The sequence below is a fragment of the Anguilla anguilla genome, chromosome 16 (assembly GCF_013347855.1).
Source record: "Anguilla anguilla isolate fAngAng1 chromosome 16, fAngAng1.pri, whole genome shotgun sequence".
Taxonomy (NCBI): domain Eukaryota; kingdom Metazoa; phylum Chordata; class Actinopteri; order Anguilliformes; family Anguillidae; genus Anguilla; species Anguilla anguilla.
In genome coordinates, this window is record NC_049216.1 from 21,803,113 (window position 1) to 21,825,871 (window position 22,759).

General features: G+C 43.6%; 1 protein-coding gene across 1 annotated transcript in view; it reads right to left on the reverse strand.

The window, feature by feature from the left end:
• Positions 1-769: 769 nt before the first annotated feature.
• Positions 770-22,759, reverse strand: part of abtb2b (ankyrin repeat and BTB (POZ) domain containing 2b) — a 49,285-nt gene continuing 27,295 nt past the window's right edge. Inside the window, exons 2-17 of the mRNA XM_035394848.1 lie at positions 19,016-19,165; positions 15,197-15,404; positions 10,406-10,558; positions 9,756-9,921; positions 9,575-9,664; positions 8,909-9,010; positions 8,531-8,627; positions 7,933-8,068; positions 7,234-7,511; positions 6,552-6,730; positions 5,644-5,749; positions 5,207-5,309; positions 4,995-5,088; positions 4,789-4,857; positions 4,354-4,467; positions 770-3,871 (exon numbers count right to left, since the gene is read on the reverse strand). Coding sequence (XP_035250739.1) covers positions 3,665-3,871; positions 4,354-4,467; positions 4,789-4,857; positions 4,995-5,088; positions 5,207-5,309; positions 5,644-5,749; positions 6,552-6,730; positions 7,234-7,511; positions 7,933-8,068; positions 8,531-8,627; positions 8,909-9,010; positions 9,575-9,664; positions 9,756-9,921; positions 10,406-10,558; positions 15,197-15,404; positions 19,016-19,165 — 2,252 coding nt within the window. The 3' untranslated portion in view covers positions 770-3,664. The remainder of the gene's footprint in view (positions 3,872-4,353; positions 4,468-4,788; positions 4,858-4,994; positions 5,089-5,206; positions 5,310-5,643; positions 5,750-6,551; positions 6,731-7,233; positions 7,512-7,932; positions 8,069-8,530; positions 8,628-8,908; positions 9,011-9,574; positions 9,665-9,755; positions 9,922-10,405; positions 10,559-15,196; positions 15,405-19,015; positions 19,166-22,759) is intronic.

A 22,759-nucleotide genomic window follows, 5' to 3' on the forward strand; every position in this document is an offset into this window, starting at 1 on the left:
GGACACTTCAACATGCCCAGGGTGGGGTTTGTACCAACAACCCTCCGACTGGCGGGTTGACAAAAGCAAAGACATATCCTTTCCTCGCTCTGATCTTTTCCCAAGCTCACAAACTTAATCGTGCATCAATTACCATTTTCCAATTCCTAGCCAACCCCTAATTTGAGTTCTCTTACATATTAATTATTTTTCAATTATAATTGCTGAAAGACAATTGAAATATTTTCTAAATAAAAGAAATACAAAGTAATGCATTTTAAGTTAATAATTTTGTAAGAAGTGTTTTACTGAGATAAACGAAATATATGATTATATATTATTACTTCCAACTACTGAAGAGAAGTTGGACCATCCAAAAGACTAGCTTCTTAATGCATTTTTATTTGGATTGATGAGAGATCATATTTACATAAGAAACATGGATAAATATGTAAAATAAATACATTTTTGTTTAAGGACATATATAATAAAAATTGTATTTCAGTGGCAAAATCGAAAAATACTAATACTATAGTTGAATGTCCAGAAAGTTTAAAAAATGAAAAAGATTTTATATCATTTTTTTCATTCTGATGGATGGGAAATCATGTTTATTTTATAACCACATTGAAATGACTAAAAACATTTTTTGTTTAAAATTTAGTCTCATATAGTACTTATAGGCCAATGTGCAAAAAGTGAAAAAAGCTAATATCCTACAGTTGTAAATTGTCATTCACATTGATTAGAAATTACCTTAAACAACCATGATGTAGTAAATTAATGGAAATCTGTTTTAAGATTTTTAATAAAAATTAAATGCAAATAAAAAAATAACATTAAATATATATACACAAAGCATTAAGACTCCAAACAGAAAGCCTAGAAGTCATAACAACACATAGTATGCTCATAGTATTGAGGTCAGACAAGAATTGACACATTCTTTACATTTCTACAGTCACGCTGATAATCTTTTACCTTTGACAAGTTTTAAATGATTTCTGCAGCTGTAAATTTAACTCGGTTTTGACTTGAATATTGGAAAAATAGGTTTTGTGCCATGTTTAACACAGCTGACTGGCCTGACTCCTCTGTTAGATGCGACTGTAAAGGGGGATGCATAGCTCTGGCTGTGATTGTGTCAGACACGATTGAGGGCCTGATTGACTGTACTAAGACCATTAGTGCTTGTGAAACCTTTTAGCTAAACCAATAAAATGGCCAATGATTGGTCATGGTATTTGTTTTGCACCAATCATTTGTTGTGTTATTAGGTTTGTGTGTGCTAAAAAACTTTGCACGTGCTAAAGGTCTTCGTAAATCAGGCCCTGAGTGTGTGTGTGCACTCAATACCACTGACCACCAGCAGAGGTCAAACACAGTGCTTTCCTATCACACTGCATACTCACCCAATATCAGATAATACAGTAACCAACCCCGTTACTAGAGATCTACAATCCTGTCTGATTTCACTCCAACCATCAACGCAGCTCAATGAGATCTCTAGCTGTTAATGAGGTGTGCTTTGTTCGGGCTGGAGTGAAAACCTATAGGACAGTATATCTGCAGGGTTGGTTACTACTCAGATAAGACCAGACATACAAATGTTACTGTCAGTATGGACACAGTGCATCATACAGATTTACATCGTAGGAAACAATACACTGTCTGATTGTGTAATTTGTGCCCTCAAAAGCTAAGAGCTGCCAATTCCATGTAATGCAGAATCTTCCCCAAACAGATACTGTACCTCAAGGAAATATGGGTACTCTTATTTTCTTATATGTTCCATTTTTTTTTTTTAATTATTCTCCCCAATTTGAAATGCCAAATCATGTTCATCAACACTCACTTATCAGTTATGAAACAGTGCCTGAACAGGATGGGCCACCCAGCAATCCATGTTTTTAATTTAGCCATTTTTGCCCCAGATTATCAACAATTTAAGCCAGATGCTAAAACCCACATAAAATAATGAATTGAAAATAAATGTAAAATAATATTTTTAAATGCTGTAGCTCTGTTAATCACCATTGCCTCTTGTAATAAATTCCTAAACTACAATTATTAGAAATGCCTGCTAGATGTCTTGCTGATAGTTGGGTGGTTTACAGCATTTATCTATCTGGTTCATTCAACACTTCGAATACTTCATTTTTACTCTGGTAATAGATTTTTGTAATATATATAATATATAAAACCTTCACATCATGTAATACATATCACTGAACAATTAAAAACATTTAAAATGAGTTTTAACACAAAATCATGGTCATAATGCATCTAGAATATTCTAACTAAATGTTGAAGAAGTGTATTTTCAATGGCTAAATTACAGTCAACTGTTAAACAGCGACAATAAAAAAAACATTTTTGTGTAAGCTGTAAGAGACTTTGACTCTGTAGTCATGGTAATGCACAGAGAAAAGGACAGATTGTGTGTGTGGTTTTGTAAGCAACGCAGGGGATAAAGTGTGTGTGTTTAACTACCTCAGAGAAGGATAGACAAATTTTTTACATTGTTTTTAAAAAAATGTATGCTGTCTATAAACAACAGGTCTTCATTGGTAGAAAATTAATGTTTTACTGCAACTAACTGAGGGTTACAAAGTTTTTATAAAGCGTGTCTTCTACACTGCAAAGAGTAGAAGTAGTGTGAATGTGTTACTTAGCTAAGACAAAGGAAAGGCACAGACTGGATTGGGGAGGAGGGGCTGTTTTAAAGCAAAAATTTGCAAATTTTATTCACCCTTAACATGGAGTATTTGAGCACTGGCACATTTTTAGGCATTAAGACACATGTTCATCGCCTTTTTAGTTTTTACACAAGAGTATTTTTCCACCAGTACAGCTTGGCCACAGTACCTGTTTAACACAGCTATGTTTCCTTAAATAAAACATGATATATTTAAGATTCTACAGAGATTTAGCATTCATGATTATGTTCTACACAATATTTCAGTCTTTCCAGAAGGGGGTATTCTTTGTTGGTCTTTGCCTCTGGATTAGGTAGCATTGACCTAAACACAAAATTTTGCAGTAAACAACCCCAGCTTAACCATTGTGTTTTATATTTTACTCCCACAAGACTGCAACCAAGTGCATTATTTGTACAAAGAGAACTTGTTCTTTTGTCCATTAATCTATTTATAAAATGTTTATTCATTTATATAACTTTGCTGTAAATTGTTTTTTGAATAGAACCACATCATTGATCAAAAATTGTTGGGTCACAACGGAGATCCATTAGACGTGGCAGGTGCATTCAAAGACATCTCTGATTGGTGAAGAGAATTGGCACAAATTCCAGTAATACTGTTCAGCCCCTTATCTCCCATGTGTGACATGAACAGTAGTGGCCACTAGAGGGCAGCAGCACCGCAGTATGAGTTTCTCTAAGCCTGTCTAGCAGGAGCAATGTTTGTCACACTGAGCTCTTTGAAGGGAAGCAACCATCCAGATGATTTAAAGATCAGTGAGTCTGCACACTGCACCCAAAAGGGGCAAATCCCCAAAGCACACTGCAGTTTGCTGGTTCCCCACAAGGGGAGGCGGTTATGGCCACCTAACACGCCACTCAGTCTTCCTCACTCCTGGACACGCCTCCTCCTTTTCCTCCTTCAGCGTCTCAGGTAAGTCCACAATATTCTGGGTGTGGATGGGTGTGGCAGGACATGGCAGCTCATACCCGGGAGGTGATGTAGAGAGAACACAGCCTGCGTGAAAGCGCTCCTTCCAGCTCCTCCAGGGGGGTGTTCCGGCTGGGCCCCATCCGGGCCCCAGTGGCCCCCAGGACCAACCCGCGGAACGACTCCCTCTCCAGCAGGTCAGGCATGTGCTTCAGGAAGTACCCCTCACAGCATGCGCTCAGCTCTGCTGCCCCGTGGGCCTGGACCAATCAGAGGAAAAGCACTCATGAGGGGCAGCCAATGAGGAGCCAATTTTGTTAATTAAAACTTTTTACACACTTTCAAATGAACATGGGAGCTTAATAATGTTTTATGAGAACAGGCCATTAAGCCTATCTGCACTTCTTATTTTGCCCACAGACTAGACTAGATCAACTAAAGGGTGTGCAGAGACAACCACTATACAAAATAACTATCTGCCATGGGAACAGGGGAGCTATCAAATGGGGGTATCAGTCCATCTTGCACTGTTATTTAATAGATGTATCAGTTAAAGTGGATAAATACATAATTAAAGCATGCATTTCTTTTTTTTTTGATGTGAAACAAATTGCCCTGTTGAAGTTAAGCGGGTGGGGTGGGGAGCCCTGCCTTAGAATACCTAGTAGTGCACCATGCCTGCTACTGAACACCCCAGTGACCTTTGGCCTTTTCCTCCCTATGGTGCTGTGCATGCCCGTACCTTGGCAGTTTGGTAGATGCTGACAGCGTTGTCCAGGTCGATGCTCCGAGTGCAGGTGACCTCGCAGTGTCTCTGCAGCACCTTCAGCTGGAACTGGCTGGCAGCTGACAGCAGCTGGAGAAGCACAGGAATCCACACTGTCAGCAGACTATTCCAGCCTCTGTTTACTGCACTGTTAGACCAGAGGAACTCCACTGGTATACGTATATGCAATTATGTAATTGGAATGTTCCTAACTGAACATTCTATTGCTGATGTAACAATCACTGGTAATTGAAAGCAATGGAGTTCTAGAACACTTACTTGAAATTTTGGAAAATATACTCTTCAAAGGGTTAACACGTAAAACCTAAGGCAATCATTGTAGTAATCAGTATGTAGTAATGACATTTTCAGAGTGAAACTGAGCTGCCCTTCCCCCCCAGTAGCACTTACCTCCAACACATCAGGCATCGCCACCTTCATTGACTCCACCCCCCCACAGTACAGGTATGACATCATCATCTGTAAGACACACAGAATCAGACACTTTCCTTCTCTTAAATATACTAGCCTGGAAAGCACTACACACCTCAGTCTATAAAATAACACTTAACTGGAAAACACTACACGCTTACCTCATTCTCTAAAATAACACTTACCTGGAAAATGCTGTACTTGATGTCGCTGATCTCGATGCTCTTGCAGTCCTGCACAGAACCATCTGGACCAGAAGGCCCCAACAGAGCTTTGAACCTGTGCAGGAGAACAAATGCGGGGGGGGCAGACATTTTAGAGGGAACGTAGCTGGAAGTGATGACCTTTCAAAGCATGTCCCCATGGTGACAGATCAGCTGCTTGTCACTCCACCCACCTGTCAGAGGCTGTAATTAGCAGGACCCGGTGTGCGTAGAATGGCTTGCCCTCCACCTGGAACGTCACGTCCGACATCTCCTTATTGTTCAGGAAGTGAGGGTCTGAGTTGAGAGGGCAGGAGAGAGTCTACAATTAGTAAATGGCACAACAATTTCCAACATTGAGGATTCTATCAATCATTAAACAGAAAGTTTATTTAATATTATCAATCTTGCTGTTAATTGAGCTAATTAATCTCTTTTATAAGTACCCTTCAATGTTCCCTTTTATAAATTCCCTTCAGTATTATGTATAGATTAATCATTAATCCACAAGTCCTCTAAAGGTTTAAAACATCTCCTCCCTCTACATAAGAACTCTGTATTTAACCACAGATTTGTCCCTCATTACACAAACCCTTGTGCTGTGACCTAATAGCAACGTGAGCTCTATTACCTAGCTGCGCAGAGAGGTTAGGCTTGGCCTCCTGAATGGTGGGCAGGGGGGCGGAGCTATAGCAGTGGCTAAAGATGGTGGCCAGCTGTTGGATTATAGCATCATTCTGCAAGGAGGACCAAAGAAAAATCACTTACTGAGACCATAAAAGCTGGTATCCACACTGTGACAAATAGGGTTTCATACGTGGCTCACTCACTCACTCACTCGTGTACACACACACACACGTGTTTATATATATATTTTTTGGGACACATATTGCAAAGTAATTACAAAGCTGAGCCACTGCCTGATAGAAGTGTGAACAGTCAAGCTGGGGAAGGAAGCTGTCTTATAACATTGGCGTCACAGAAACACCCAATGCCTTTTCTTGTCATTTTTCAGTTTGATACATAAATAGAAACATACATCATCAGTTGTGTACTGTCAATGAATCATGCCTCGGTGACAGAAAGTTTTTTTCCAAGCACAATGCAACTAAAACTTGTCCAGTGTAATAAGAAGGCAATCTTTCTAGTTTTCCTGAAAAAAGATGCTATGTGGAGACTTGGAAAGATGGAAACAATATGTTTTATGTGATGCTTTATTCTGGCTCATGAGGAGAACCCCACCCCTAGATCGCCACCTTCAGATGCTTCATGCAGCCTGTCTGAAACCGACTGATTTTGTATCTGAATCCATACCCAAAGGAGGATGATCCTTCTGAGTTTGGTTCCTTCCAAGGTTTCTTCCTACATTTATTCTTGGCTGTTGCCTCTGGCTTACTAGGGGTTTTAGGCCAGGATAAACCGTAAAGCTGTAAAGTGTGTTGTGACAAATCCTTTGTAAAACATGCTACATGAATAAAATTTGATTGATTGATAATGGTGTAATGATAATGATGCCTAATGTCAGCCACTGGGCATCACCTTGCTGGTTCTGAAGATGGTGAACATGAGAGGGAGGCCAAAGGAGATCAGCTCCTCACAGTACTCCTCCTCTCGGATGGAGGTGAACTCTCTGAGGAGGGCCAGGGTTACCCCACTGCAGGACTGCTGGTGGGCACGATGCAGGGATTCCAGCCACACGTGCAGTTTCCAGGGAACACCTGCAGGGGAAGCCAGAGAGCAAAAAAATCTGACTTCGCTACAAAGGCAACACATTACTGTTCATTACAGGCATTTAGCAAACACTCTTGCACAGAGCGACTTAACTTCTGAATTTTTTAAACATAATATCTATCTGTGGATATATCTGGAAATTAATGTTACAATCCCGATTCCCTAGCCATTACATTACACTGCCATCTACCAATTTCTGGCTCAGCAGCTACAGTGTGGCTCCCGAACAGTATGTAACAGACTCTCCCAAACAAAGCAACATCAGACCCATTATGGTGAAAGGCGTGTATCATTGGCATAATATGCAATCCATGTCTTTTATGACTGCAGGATCGATGACTTCTACCACTTTGAGTGATTCTCTCATAAAAGACTCCTATGTGCAGACTGGTGTCCTGTATGAATCCAATGGAAATACCCTTCAGTGATTTAAGACTATAAGGCACACAAACGTTTTGACAGGTATGATTTAACATGCAATGATCGTTACCTAGAGACCTCAGCTCCATGGTGACGTCCAGGTATCCATGCTCCGAGCTGTAGTAGGTGGCCTCCTGCAGAGCCTTCATTCGACCCTTGGAAAGTTTGGGGATCACTGATCCCCCATCGATGATGCAACCTGGGCTGGAGGGTGGGCGCCCCGTGGGCCTCTCCCTGTCCCCGCCCCTGGCTCCGCCCTCCTCCACCCCCTCAGCCAGGATCTCCTCCAGAGAGAGAACATCCTCCTTAACCTGCTGCGGCTGGGTAAGCAGCTTACGCAACACATTCCTGAAAGACAGGGAGAGAGAGAAAGCAAGAGAGAGAGGGGTTAGGCAAGCAATGCAAGAAAAAGCACTCAGTGGTGATAAAAAAAACTCCCTAATGGGAATAAACCTCAGAAGGAACCCCGAGGTACAGTAGAGCTCATCCTCTGCTGGTTGGCCCAATGTCAGTAGTTATAGATGGGCTCAATGGTAGTAGGGAGGTAATGGGGAATTTATCAGAGCAAATAGCCAGAGGTATGAACCCCAGAGGTATTAAACTAGCTTGTAAAATATACAGTCCAAGCACATTTTGCCAGCTAGTGGTGCATATGCAGATGAGGGGAGGTGAGTTGATGCTTCCAGGCCACCAGGTTGCAGTGCTGCATGGGCTTAAGGCAGGAGAGGGTGGAGCGGGCTGGGTGGGGGGAGGGGCAGCATACACACACCTGTGCCCATGTGCAGCGGCGTGGCTGAAGCAGTTCATGTCCTCATAGAGCGATGATGTCAGCACGTTCCCGTCATTTGCCCTCAGCAGGGGGTCCGCCCCCCGGGCCAGGAGCAGGCTCACCATCTCATAGTTACCTGGGCAACAGGAGAGAGACAACAGACGGCTTCACATTAGTCTTACCGTGTCATCACGGGATGCCCTCACCAGTGTCCCCAGCCTAGAGCTGTTCCCTCTCTCAGTGCCAACAGCAGTGCTGCAGATTCACATCTGGGGGTGGGGTTTGGTGGGTATGGCACATTCTCCCACCATGACGGTATTCCGGGCCTTTCAGAAATCCCTGTTCGGAATGCGGTTTTAAAGGATGTTTGACATCGCCCAGGGGCTCATTAAAACTCACTGCTGCTGGAAAAAACAACATTTAAAAACACAATTTACCGACCCGAGTGAGCCACCACATGCTGACACTGTACCTTCAGGCTCGTGAATAAAAACGGATTTCCATTGCACCTCACGCTATGAGAAAGCGGGAGTTCCACCCTGTCCCTGTGCAGCTGATCCCTGCTGTAGCTTTGCGTTATAGGGCGTGTCCAACCCACCTGCTGCGGACGCCAGCTGCAGAGGGGTGTCAGCAGAGCTCTCCTGCCCGTTTCGGACTGCAGCACCCTCCACGTTCGCCCCCGCATCCAAGAGGAGCTGAGGAGACGAGGGAGAGTTAGACAGACACTGGGGATTACTCCTCAACACTAGAGATTATACCTCAACAATGGAGATTGCCCCACAACACTGGGGATTACTCCTCATAAACATAGAGTATTACTCCAACTACAGGAAATAATTTACAAATAGGCCATTACTACCAAAAAACAGGGAATACTACCAAAAGAGGAATTCCTCCCAAACCCAGGGAATTAAAATCACACAGGGATTATTCCCTAAACATTGGAATCATTCCAAAACGGGGATTGATGACTGACCTGCACCACTGAGAGGTGGCCGTGCAGCACAGCGAAGGTCAGGGCAGCCCAGTGCCGGCTGTCTGGGTGCACAGAGGGGTACTGAGGGGAGTATCCAGGAACCTGGGGAAGGTTTATATTCAGTTTATATTCTGGCTTCTTAACAATGTACCAAACTGTTGATTTTGACACATCCAATGTTTTGGATATGTCTTTGTGCAATTTATTCTGAATTTTCAGCCTCACGATGGCCTGCTTATCTGGCATTGATACTTCCTCATGTGGAGAGACAACAGAAACAGACTCCAAATGTAAATTCAACACCGAGAATCAACCCTAGACCTTTTGTCTTTATTTTTCACCCAATACGGATATAAATACCCTCAAATTAAAGCTGAAAGACAATATTTTAACCTCATGGTCACTGCTTCATTTCATATTCAATGTCCTGGAGTACTGAGCTGCTGTCCAAATATTTATGCACTGCACTGTAGTTATTCCCTACCAAACGCAAATCCATAATGGTGCTCAGCAACTACATATTTATGGTATTGACTCTGGTGAAATGTGGAAGAGAGGGATGGAAATGTCTGTTTTGAATGCTTGCTGAAACTGCTGTCACATTTGGTGCAATATGGTGAGTGAGGACCACACCCAAACTGCACAGGAAACACAGGACATATTTACCGCCACGTCCATATTGGCCCCAGCATCGATCAGCATCTGCACCAGGGCCTCGTCCCCTGCTGATGATGCGTACATGAGCGGCGTCATGCCCTGTGTGTGAGAAGGGACAGGGAGGGAGGAATTAGGCGTGCGTTGGCCGTGGCATTTCGGGTAAAAGGGAGCGCCACACTGGGCCTCGCACCTGGTCGTCCATGGCGTTCACGCCCTCTGGCCCCAGCAGCTCGATGGCCTGGCCAATCAGATCGGTGCGGCCGCAGTTCAGCATGCGGAACCCCAGGTCCAGGTGGAACTTATCAGTAGCGGCTCTGGCGTCCAGCCGCCGGAATGAGCTGAAGCAGCACTCTGGCCTGCGAGAGAGAGGGAGGGCGGGAGAGAGAGAGAGAGAGGGAGTGAGGAAGAAAGTGAGAGAGGTAATGAGGGAGTCAGAGAGAAGGAGAGAGGTAGCAAGGGAGAGAGATAAAGACAGACAGAAAGGGAGGTAGCAAGGGAGAATAAAAGAAGGGGAGAAAGAAAGAGGGAGATAGAGAGGGAGAGAGAAAGCGAGAGAGGGATATAATAATTATTTGAAATATTTATTTGAAATACTTTCATCTTTTAGAAGTCAACAATTCCAGATTAACAATTTAAAAAAGAAGCACCTATTTTCATCACTAAAATAAATTAATTTCTGATTGTCTGTAATAGTCAGAAATATGTTTTCGTTGAAGATCTTGCAGGGATCTGCAGGAAATGTTTTCTAAATCTTCCCATCATGTGAATAGTTAAAGTATTTAATGTGCATATTTAAGCCAGGTCCATTCAGCACATTAGCTGACCACTCCTCTCTCTTACTTCAGCAGTCTGGGCTCACAGTCCAGTCCTGGGAGGAGCTGTCGGGCCGTCTGTCTGACATCATCACTGTCCACCAATAGGCTCCGGCGGTGCTCAGCGTGAACGATGGCAACTCGCATCCACTCCATGAGAGGTGGGAGCAGCAGGAAGGGCCTGCAGTGAGGAAGATGGGGGGGATGACGATAACTATGGGAGAGCACCAAAGAGATAACAGAGCTCCCCCTAGTACTGACAACATGACATTGCACCCGTCTCCATGTGTCAGGGGTCAGGTCACACACAATGGTCTAGCCCCCAGGCTCCCTGTTAAAAGAGTGGGGAAAGGAGGGGTGTGGTGGGGTGTCACTAATCCATGCTCTGCAAGGGCCTGGGGCCAATCTTTCAACAGGAGATCAGATACCCCACACCTCATACATGTCTTTCAATCATCAGTACAGAGCATCACTCATTTAAGGGACCAACAGGGAAGGGCTAACAGTGTTCTAAATTACATCACAAAGCAACCAAATTTGTAACTCAGTCAAACAGGGAGGTGCTAACACTTCTAAATGACATCACAAAGCATCTCAATCAGCCACTCATTCAAACAGGGACTAAAACTTATGATTTGGACAAATAAAAATAATGGTATTTATTCTTGTACTTGGAGAGCCACAAGTTTTGCAGGTTTTTGTTGCAGTTTGCACAGTTCATTCACAGCAGGGTCCATTAAGAACAATCATATACACAAATATAAACAAATTTATTAAATGGCTTTGTTGAATACTCGATTCTGATTGGTCACTTCATGCATTCTGCATTCTGATATTTCTGAATAAGGGGTCTAAATGAATGAAACTAACCTGCAGAACCATGATTATTGACATTTGAGCATCAGGATAAACACTCAAACAAGACATATGTATAATGACAGCAAGCAGACTCATTAAGTGATGCTTAATACAAATCACAATTCAATTAACAGCTCAAACAGAGCTAATTAAGCTCAGGCTCAGCTGGAAGAAAAAACAGCGATCACAATGTAGTCCAAGGCCAGAGCTGGCAGACCCCAGAGGATGTGATTCAGGACTGAAATGACACTTTCCATCTAGCGCAGGTCCATTTCGTCCTGCATAAAAGGAACTTGGCTGGGAAACACAGACTTAGATGATTTCAGGACTAAAATGACACACTATCCCATCTAGTGCGAGTCCATTTTAACCTACAACAGGGAAACACAGACAGATGATTGCAGGAGCGGCATGAAATGATATGCATTTTTATCCGAGTCATCACATGATGATGTGCAATACTGCATCTACTGTTTTCAGACAGTGAATTTCAGTGAACTGGGACTGTGCTAGACATGCAGTTGTGTGTTATAAAGTGTTCTACCATTTCATACCATACCATCACAGTTCATACTGTCTATTTTACAATTTTAAAAAGTTGTTTTTTCTTTTACATAAGGTGAACCTCTTCCAGATTGCACTGAGCCTCAGGATGAGTCTTCTATTGTTTCTCTCTATATATAACCAACTCTGCAACCCACAGTGGTGAAGTCCTGAGTCATGGTAAATCCATAAAAACATACAGTCATAATGCCGAAGTGAAAAGTCCTTGCTTTGTTGATGTACTGGGTGGGCAGATGAGATGAGGCTAGATGACCCCCTATTTCTAAAACCCATCATCGTGCCTAGGGTCTGATAAATAAGGGCTAAGTGTATAGGATATCGTGTAGTGGTGGAAAAAACCATTGATTTAACTACAGAGCATTTCTCTCAGTCAACTGGAAGATCGAGTGGGGAAGCTCTCTACAATTTGATTTTGATTAAGTGGTTTCTAAATCACGTGGCCAGCGTGTGAAATTGCACCGTCAGATCTGATGAATTGGAAACAGCCTGTGTGGTTAGATCTTACCCGGAAAAAGCAAACGCCTGATTCAACAGCAAGAGAGCACAACCTAAGCCAACTGGACATTCAGAACAAATGCTTTGTTCTTTTTCCAGAGAGTTCCACTGTCTCGCCCTCTCTCTCTCTTTCTCTCCAAAATACATAGCGACATGAACAGCAACAACAACACCCAGAAGAAAACACTTAACCCTTTTTCCTCACTCTGATACTCTATTCTCTCATAGAAGGTTATTGTTAAAAGCAGACTCTGATAAACCAATTCCCTCTCTCTTGTCTTCCCCTTTTGAGCGAAAATATGGGAATCACGATGTGTTGTACTCAGTGTGTTTAGTTTTGTCTCTGTTTGCGTTGTAATAAAGAGGAATCGCTTTATTAAATTTCTCTCTCTCTCAATGGTCAAGCTCCTGGTCATGTTTCAACACCAACCACTCTTGTGTGATCTGGTCTCAAGTTCACCCTCCGGTTCAACCTGAAAAGTGAGCTGACCCTGTGCCCTACATCATAACGGTCGCCCGCCACACTTTGAAACAAGATAGCACCCCTCCTCCAGCTCAGCCCAGAGCACATCACCTGCTGCATACATAAACTTAAGACATTTTCACACCTGGACCACACTGTGGTGTTAAATGTGTAATATGGCTCCCCTCTCCCACAGTAGAGGAATTAATTTTTCGATTAATTTTATATTACATTGTATGTGTATGCTCATACCACCAGCATTACAGGTGCTGGTCTACATACAAACAAGCAGCAAGCAGAGTTGGTGACTGAACTACATCTGACAGCAATGAACAGCAAAAACTGAAGGGACTTATACAGGAAAAAGTGATGCAAACCCCCCCCCCCCCCCACAGGTAATGCATTTGGGCAGCTTTCATTGGGAGGGGGGACAGGAGCTGTTTTACTGGCCTCTGTATCTCAGCCCTGGGGACGTGTGACATCCACCCAGGTATGTCTGTGGTAATCCAATGAGCCATTTTCTTGTGCACACATTCTTTATGGTAACATAATGAGCAATATTTTATACACACCCAGTGAGCAACATGCCTTTTCATTTGACCTCTGGTTAGGCCGCTGCTCTCCTATTACGGACCCCATACTCCTTTTTACTGGTACACCACCCCCACACACACACCAAACCCCCCTGTCCATACACACACCTCTTACATAATTAACACAAGCACCTTCTCTCTCTCACAACACACAAACACTCTCTATCTCTCTCTCTCTCTCTCTCTCTCTCTCTCTCTCTCAAACATCACACACACACACACACCTCCTCCCTTCTCCAAAATCTTCACACTCTCTAATGGCCACCTCACTCCTCAGCTAAGCCCCATCTGGCACACCAACACACCCTGCTCCCATCCTACAAGCCTACTCCACCTATCCCATAATCCCACTCCACACAGCGACCCACATCCGGCCTGCTCCCACAAAGCTCCCTCTCATTTCACTGTTCCAAACGTGAGGAGAATTCCCCTCTACACGACACAGTGGATGCACTAGAACCTTCTCCCACACACATAACCTTGATGTAAAACAGCTATAAGGAGCCCATTGTTTCACTGAGGCACCCACGAGGCCTACAGAGCATGTGCAATGCTTTCCCTCTCTGTAGTTCACTTTTACCGTGGGTTTGTAAAAAAATAAATAATTTATTCTCAAAGGTCTACAGAAGTCACGAGAAGCACAGAGGAGGAAGTGACTGTTTAATGGGGCTGAAGATTATAATTGCTGCCAGTTTGGTGGTGCCACCTGTAACCACAACCCCCCAGGGTGAAACCCACCCCAACCGACCCCACCCCCCTGCACAGTACACACCCACACCCACGTCTATGCCCACTCTCACCCTGCTACCGGCCCCCATGTGCTCACAAAAAACAACATCTAAAGGCCTGGCGGAGACCAGCGTGGGAGAACAAGGGAAATTTCCTCTCTTTGTAAGGTTAATTACACAGACACCCTTCCTGTGTGTGTCCCTAGTATTAAAGCATGTTTTACATGGACCAGCTGCTGATCTACAGCAGTTGTGAGCCACGTGTCATGTTTTACCACCCACAAATGCACACACACACACATGCACATACACACACATACAGGATCATAAACATAGGCACATGCAAGCACAAAAAACACACAAGCAAAAACACACTGGCATACATGCTCGCTCACTCACTCATGGACTCACGCATACACACAGACACACACATACCATTGGCAGGCACCCCTGTTCCACCAGCCGGATTCTTGAACAGGATAACCCAATCTATATCTCCCAAACTAAAGTTAACCAGGCATATAACAGCCAATCAGCATTTAGCATTCCCTTTCACAGACCATTAATGCACCTTTCCCATTCTCAGAATTCCAGCACTAAATGCAACTCTTTCCATATATTCTTTCCAAGGAATGAAAGAAAAAAGCTCACAGTTTCACAGCTCTCAAACTTTGGAAAGACCTTCTCCCGAGAGGATGTGGGAAGATGACTTAAAGATATAAAGGTATGTTACCTTTTCAGCCCTTTGTTCAACACCCCAGTAATCCAAATCTGTACCCTTCCTCAGTCACAATGTTCTTAAACTAGCGGCACACAGTCAACCTGGTATGGTAGTTACTGGGTCAACCATGTGCCAATGTGCATTTAAAGGGAGCAATTCAGAAAGACAGATTGACTGAGTATATGGTTTTCTACTAATTTTATATAATATTGTATGCTCAAACCACCAGTATTACTGATGCTGGTCTACATACAAACAAGCTGCAAGCAGAGTTGGTGACTCAACTGCATCTGACAACAATGAACAGAAAAAGTTCCATTAAAAAGTTAAAGACAGGCTTCCCTCTCTGGCACGTTAAAGACATAAGTGTAGAGCTGAAGTTTGGGGGCACACCTACCGCTCCTTGCTGAGTGACATCCTGGGCGGGTCCAGGTTGGGGTTCTCCATGGACTCCATCTGGGGGCAGCGCAGGAAGTAGTAGAGGGTGTGCAGGGCATCGGGAGACCAGCACACAGGCTGCTGGCGGGCGTGGCGGGCGGGACTCAGTCCGGGCCGAACCGCACTCAAACGCTGCATGTGGTGCATGGCTCGTGAGACCAGGTCACCTGGACGGGGCAAGGCCAGACCTTAGGGTTACAATCCCAGTGAGGATCGGGACAGACAGACCCATTTCTCTTCATACTTAGGTAGCTAGCAGATGTTATTATCCAGACTTATAAGTGCATAGAACAAGTATAGCAGAACAGTGCTACTGCTATACATATAAAATGTTACATCACACACAAATCTGAGTCCATTTTTGGCAAAAGCACAAATTTAACCCATTAAGTTTGTAATTAGAATTTTCTTAACTGAACATTCTAATGCTGATGTAACAATCATTACTGGTAACTAAAAGCAATGGAGTTCTTTAACACTGACAATTTATTTTTGGGAAAAAACATTTTTAAAAAGGGTTACGCTTCAAAGTCTGAAAGAACAAGTGAATGCAAAACATAAATATATTTCCTATTCCACAGACTCAAGATAGTAATTAAAATTTGCATTGTGTTTAGTAGCAAGCAATAAAGGCAGGAAGACCCCAGTGTTCCCACCCAACCAGGGTAAGGGCAAACAAACAAGGATACAGACTGACAGACCCCAGACCCAGGGTTACACCCAATCTTTACTGGCAAGCGTGTTAAGAAAGTAAAACAGACAGGACTGTTATCAGTTTAAAAGTAATTTCTTTGCATCCTCTATTTGTAGCTATGGCCAATGCTGCCACTGGTATGCGACACAAAGCTGACACTCCAACACTCCATTCGACAGCAACAACCCCCAATAAGAGGATTATTCTTATATAATTACATTGAAATATAATTTTTAATAGTATTCTGGAAATATCTACAAATGCAGACGAATAAATACAGTTTTTAAAGTATTTCAAATTAGAATTTGAGGTAGGGAAAGCGAAAAAGAGATAGTGAGACAGAGCGAGAGGACAGAGAAAGAGGGAGAAGGAGGGAAAGAGAGAGAGAGAAAGAGAGAAGGTGAAAGAGGTGAGAGACAGAAGCAGAGAGACAGTCGGAAAAAGCAGGCGCCCAGGCCAGGCCACAGATGTGATAACATCCAAATCAGTGACAGAAGCAAGGAATTCCGGGACAGTTGGGATAGCAGTTTGCGGGGGTGGGGGGGGGGGGGGTTTCGGGGGGCAATTTTAGGGTGCATGCTCTCCTCATTAAAAGCAATTACTTCATGGTTAATTTTTAAGCGGATAACACTGAGTGTGCATGTGGGCGGGGCAGAGCAGATAAGCAAGATTAGTCATTCATTCGCCTTGTTCATTGAGCTCGGCTCTCCCTAAAGCCCTGAGGCTGCTAAAGGGCTCTTTGTGCCCCTCCCAGCCCACTAAGGAGGTTACCGCCCATCCGATATCCATCCCTTCATGCCCAGCTGAACTCAAAAGATTCTGGTATACTGCAGACAGGAAGTAAAACCTCAATAATTAAATCAGGTCCTGAATCAACAAAAATTCTCAATTAAATGCTTTCATTTTCAAAATGAGTTGCGTTTCAGTCAAGTGAACCTTTCTCAAGGCTCTTACACTCAGAGAGGACAGAAGTTGTTTGTGTTATTTTTTTATTTACATCTTATCATACTGATCAGTATTATTATGGGACAGTTTATTTCATTTGAGTTGAATTCCAGCCTTTGCTTTCATATTGCTTCCCCAAGCTGAGTTTATTTTTCCTTCAGGTATATTAAAAACAGCATTGTAATTAAATTAGGTTAAACACAGTAAGTTAAAAATTAATGCATTGGTCAAGGGAACTCCGTATTTTTTTTCTGTAGGGCTGCCAGCACATGGTCCTGTTGTACAAACCTGAACTACACGGTACCCCAAAGTGTAACCAGTGACGCACACACAAAAGAATGGTGCTTATATCACCCGCTGTGATACCGTGCGTTAAAGAGGATGAGGTTGACTGCAACGGACACACAAGACTGGCCACTGTTTACAGATTGCGCTGTGAAATCAGAAGCAAAAATGAGAAATTCTCATGCAAATTCCTGATGCTGATATTACAGTTTTAAAGTACTAAATCTGGATCAGCCAAATGGGTACTCTGAACACACCTGAAATCATTATAAGTGCCAGCTGACAAAGCAACAGGAAGTTCTTGCTTTGATTCAACTCAGTTTGAGGTGTTATTCTCAAGTTGTGTGTATACAACAAGGCTGAGACCCACACGGGCTGAAGCACAGAGTACTACTAGCACTGCCAGGACTGCCTACAAGGACACAGTGCAACACAGAATGATTTAACTGTGCAGAGACAGTGGCAACAAACCCAGCTGAACAAGGGGTAAGAGTCCAATGCAATATAACTGAAGAGTAGACAACACAAGGGCAGCACTCAGCAATCACGCACCTGTGTGTGTGTGTGTGTGTGTGTGTGTGTGTGTGTGTGTATGTATTTCATCCATTCTCCCTAACACTTTGCTTATATGAAGGTGGGTTTGTACTGGAAGGTCACATGGCTGTGTTCATGGTCACTCATTAGCACAGAAAACTGAGACCCCCCCCTCATCACCTGCTCCCCTAAAACTCCCAGTGTGCATTCCTGGGTCTCATTGGCATTGCATTAATAAGGAAGAGCATGGATATGCAACTCATGTACACTTGTTTCCTCTGTAAAGCACCTTTGTGGAAGTGACTCTGTAAAAAATGTTATGCACATAAAATTTAATTGAACTGAATTGAACTTGAGACAATAAGTGCAACAAGTAAACATAAAAGCATACTGTACGCAATAGGAAATAGCACTTTAAAATATCAAACCATTGAGAGAGGAAACAGCAGAATTATGTCGTAAATCAAACAAATTAAGAAACAGTAACGCGGCAAAGTGGTGACTCAACAGACACAACCCAGAAAACCCTGGGGCATTCTCTATCCTACTGGAACTCTCTAGAACAAGAGTGGTAAAGACCAGCTTCTCTGACAGGAGATATGAGCAGGAAACTGGGCTTTACTCGCCTGTTTTACACGCATTTTAAATTCACTGCTTAATGGTGGTCTCGCTTTAACTCCAAATGTTTATTTAGCCGATGAAAAAGCGTGGGAAAAACCCTGGGCAAGTGTATCTCAAGCTACAGGGAAATTGTGCGCAATCAAACATAGGATCTTGTTATGGCACCAAATATAATGAAACTGAGGCAGAGCCAGGAGAAACTGAGAGTTCTTTTGAAGACAATTCAAGAGCAAAATGACATAGTCATACAAAACTAAAGTAGCAGCATTTGTAATAGGTTTAATGGTTTGTATCAGAAAGCTTGGTCATGCTAAAGATTTTGGGATATAAAGCAGTAATGTATACGATAAAGGAGCCAAATAAATCTCTATAGCAGTTACAGTCCTGGAGCATGCAAAATAAACTTATCCCCTGCAGGAGAACAAAAACAGGAGCAGATGTGAACACATTTTGTGTTAAAATATGAGATTATGTGTTAAATAAACTGAGTACTCATTTTCTGCACAATAAATAGATTACAGCACAGGAATGTGAGTTACAGAAACAAGCATGAGAGACAGACAGACAGGGGGTGATGAGATGGGGGTAGACAGACAGACGGACACTAACAGACTGAGGGGAGCTTGAGACAGTTGGAACAGACTGATAGATGGATGTTGAGACAGACAGACGGACACAGGTTCAGGCTCGTCCACTCACTGAGCTCAGAGATGCTGCCCACACAAGTGGCCAGGAGAGACTGCTCCAGAGTGCGCAGCTCCAACTGGGCGTAGGCATCCTCTCGGCTCTCCATCGCCCCCTTCTGGCCTTCTGTATAGGGGCTGAAATGAGCGGGTAGGGACAGCACTCCTGGGGAGAGAGGGAAGAGGAAAAGCGGGAGGAGGAGAGAAAGAGGAATCAGCATCATACATATTCCACCCACCGAACATACAAGCATCCTAGCACACTGACCAACAATTTAAACACACATGTTCAAATAAGGAAGTCTAAACAATATGTACTGTGATTTAGGTCAGAGGTTTTCAACCATTTGTGATCCAGGAACCCCTACCCAGGTTCAAAGGCATCTGGGGGACCCCCATCCTAAGTCCGGCATATAAAGTCCGGCCAGAGACCCTCTACAGTACCTTCAAGGACCCCCACTGAAAACCCATCATTTAGATGATACAAAAGCACAAATGAAACAAAAATATGCTAAAAAAAAAAAAAAAAGGATTTTAGAAAGGATGATTTTACATCACAACATTAATCCAAGGCACCTTAAAAATATTTAGTGGAAATAATATGTATCATGGTAATTAAATATTATTATATCCCAATATACCCACCCACCCATCCACCAGAAGCTGAAATATGTGCCGTAATTCAATGGACTACGCCCTACAGGAAACACAAAACTAAATTTTTGCATTTTCCATTATCCTCATTAGAAAGGAATATCTGCGGTAAGTGACAGGCGTGCTTTGATGAAGACTTCAGGGAGGGCGTAGCTGTCACAGACCCCTGCGTCATGCGTCCCGCAGTGAGAGTAAGACGCTCACAGGCCTGCTCAGGAAGCTGGTTTGGGCAGGTCTGTGGTGGGACCCCCCTCGCAGGCTCTAGCCCACAGGAGCTCTTTTTACAGCCCGGATGATGCCCCACCCAATTTCCAAAACCAAATTCCCAAATCACCCCCCCCCCCCCCCCCCCCCCACACACACACAAACCAACATTGCTTCCAGCAGCTGGCTGTGATTATACTACCATGGACTATGGACTTTAAAAGAATTGGACTAGGTTTTATATAATCGAGTGGGATATTCCGCCGTTTTAAAAAAATCTAATAAAGACAGTCTGGGGTTGGCCACACTGAATGCTGTGGGCTGGTTTCCAAAAGCCCTGACAAACACCACTCTGTTGTTTTTGTTTTTCCACAGAGTGGTTATTCAAAAGAATATATCTGCTTCATTTAAAAAATAAAATTGCATTTCTGCCAGTGAAAAACAGCGTAATCAAGTGTTTTCTTGAATACATTTGTTTGTGTTAATGTTTACAGTGTAAGACTTATTCCAGCTATATTTTGCAATAACCTCACAATAAAACAGCAGACCAGCTCTAAAAGGGGAAATTCAAGACCTACACACGCATAAGAGGCAAGAATAATAAAACACTGGGTCACACATGAAGGTTCAGCGGCTCTGCTGACAAAACAGCACATTCAAGGTGTATTTATGATCCTGATTTTCCTCCTTCGCCCTAACACAAGCCACGGTCATCCGTGGTGTCCGGTCCCGATGGCTCTGCAGCTTCTGTTCCCATAAAAACCTCTTTAACTGTCCCATTAATATCCCACCACTGCGTTACCCAGATATTATTCAGACCGGCAACCGAAGTCACTGCACCAAGACTAAGGGTTTAGGAGTCACTGACCCAATTACTGACCCAGTTCAACTCTGACCTCTGGCTTGGGCCTACCACAGCAGGAAGGACAGTAACTCAAGCGGCCCTAGAAACCTGCCCATTCAAGGTCTGAGCCTGACATAAAACATGTTCCCCTAATCTTCCGAAAACACGCGAGCGTGTTTGTCCAGCGGCAACACACGAGCTAATGAACGCGCTTCCTGAATGCTTATTTTTCTTTCCTTCCAGGGGGACATTCAGAAATGGAATCAAGGTCACCGGAGAAATAATAATGGGGAAATAAAAGGCCACAGAGGAGTCAGGCGTAAATGGGCGTTAATAAGTTCTCGGAAGCCAAGGATGTCTCATTTATTTACAGTTTTGGGAGGGAAGGAGGGAGGGGTGACAACTGGGCAGGATGAAAATAGCCCAACTTGCTAATTACTTTGAAGAGGGACTTGCATTTTCCATGCATGCTGGTTAGTGCAACTGCAAAGTCAGTAAAAAATAAAGATGGGAATGAGGGAATGGAAAAGAAGAGCATAATGGGTACAAATGAGAAGAGGGCCCGGTGAGGACACTTGAGTCGAGGATCAACGCCCAGCAGGAAAGAGGGGCCTCAGATCAGTGACATTGCATAGCCTGCTCCTCTATGACCTTCATAGAGAGTCACCACCACTGCTGCCCACAGGGACAATCAGCATGGGGAGCAGGGTGTGAGCTGATCCAACCACATAGCTCCTGCCACCCCCGAATCTTGGGCAACCGTGTAAGATAATCTGCGTCACTTTGGGACCCAATTCGACATTTCCTCCCAGCTGTCTACTCCCCCGAGCCTCCTGCCCTCCCAGGCATTCTGCCCAATTAAGTGAGAGCGATCGCCAGGCCAGGGGGGCTCCTCTTGAGTGCCTCGCGGTGACTGATGTCTTGTGAGGCAAGAATCACAGTGCACAGGGCGACACTTTAAACACTGCAAAAGCTCAGTCCGGCCATACACCGCCTTTTATCTAATATTGCACATAAACATTTTTTATTACGTTACTTCTCTTCTCCTGACTTATGTGGGATCTGGACTCCCAAAGTGTCTCAGAGTAAGAGTGCTGATCTGGGATCAGGTTTCCTATGTCTATGTCCTAAATTATTATATTATGAGTTAACCGTAAAACTGACTGCAGATCAGCACTCGTACTCTGAAAGGCCTTATTAATACGAGCCCTCGTACAGGTAACTACAACGCCACCTCCGTTTCTGTAGCTATGGTAAGAGAATTCAGCTCCATGCAAGCAGACTCAACAGAACCAGTGAGCGGAACCGATCGCTCCAAGTGGAACCCAGTCCACGCCTGTCACTCTACAGTCAGGCTTTCGAGCCAACCTTTGCTTTGGCACTCAAGAAGGACAGCCATGCCAAGCAAAAGGAAATGGCCTACAGATTATAAATGATGGGGGGGGGGAGAGTGGAGAAGAAAAAAATATGAAATGATTATGAGTTCATTTTTGATTTATGGACTCAGGCATACAGTAAGTGAAAGGATTGATCAGAGAGAAAGCAAGGCCTAATGCCCCCTAACACCCCCTTCCCTCAACACTTCCAGCAAGCTTGGAATGCTTGCTCTGCAAAAACGTTCTGCAAAAATACATTAAAAGGGTTTTCACCATTTGCGTGACCTGTGGTGAAGGAGGAGGCGAGGAATGGTACTTCAGCGCATTATGAGAGGCTCTTTGAAACCTGATACCAAAGTCGGTTCAGTTCAGCCGACGGCACCAGAGCTACTCCTCTCTCCAGCACCTATAAATGTTAATTCTCCCTAAAAGTGGGAAGAAGGAATGAAAAAATTTGCCTGCTTAATGGTAAAGCTTTAAGAAAAAATCACTGGAAGGGCAGAAAGTGGTAATCCTGGACCATAAATTCTGGGAGACAGGTTAAATGTTTGCTTAATGTAAACATTCCCCTTTTACGATTTCCAAAAAAGGCAATCTGATTTACATTTACAATGCTCCATTTAACAGCCCAGGCAACTCCGCGATCTTATACTGAGCCACAAGGGGAGCCTATATGATAGAC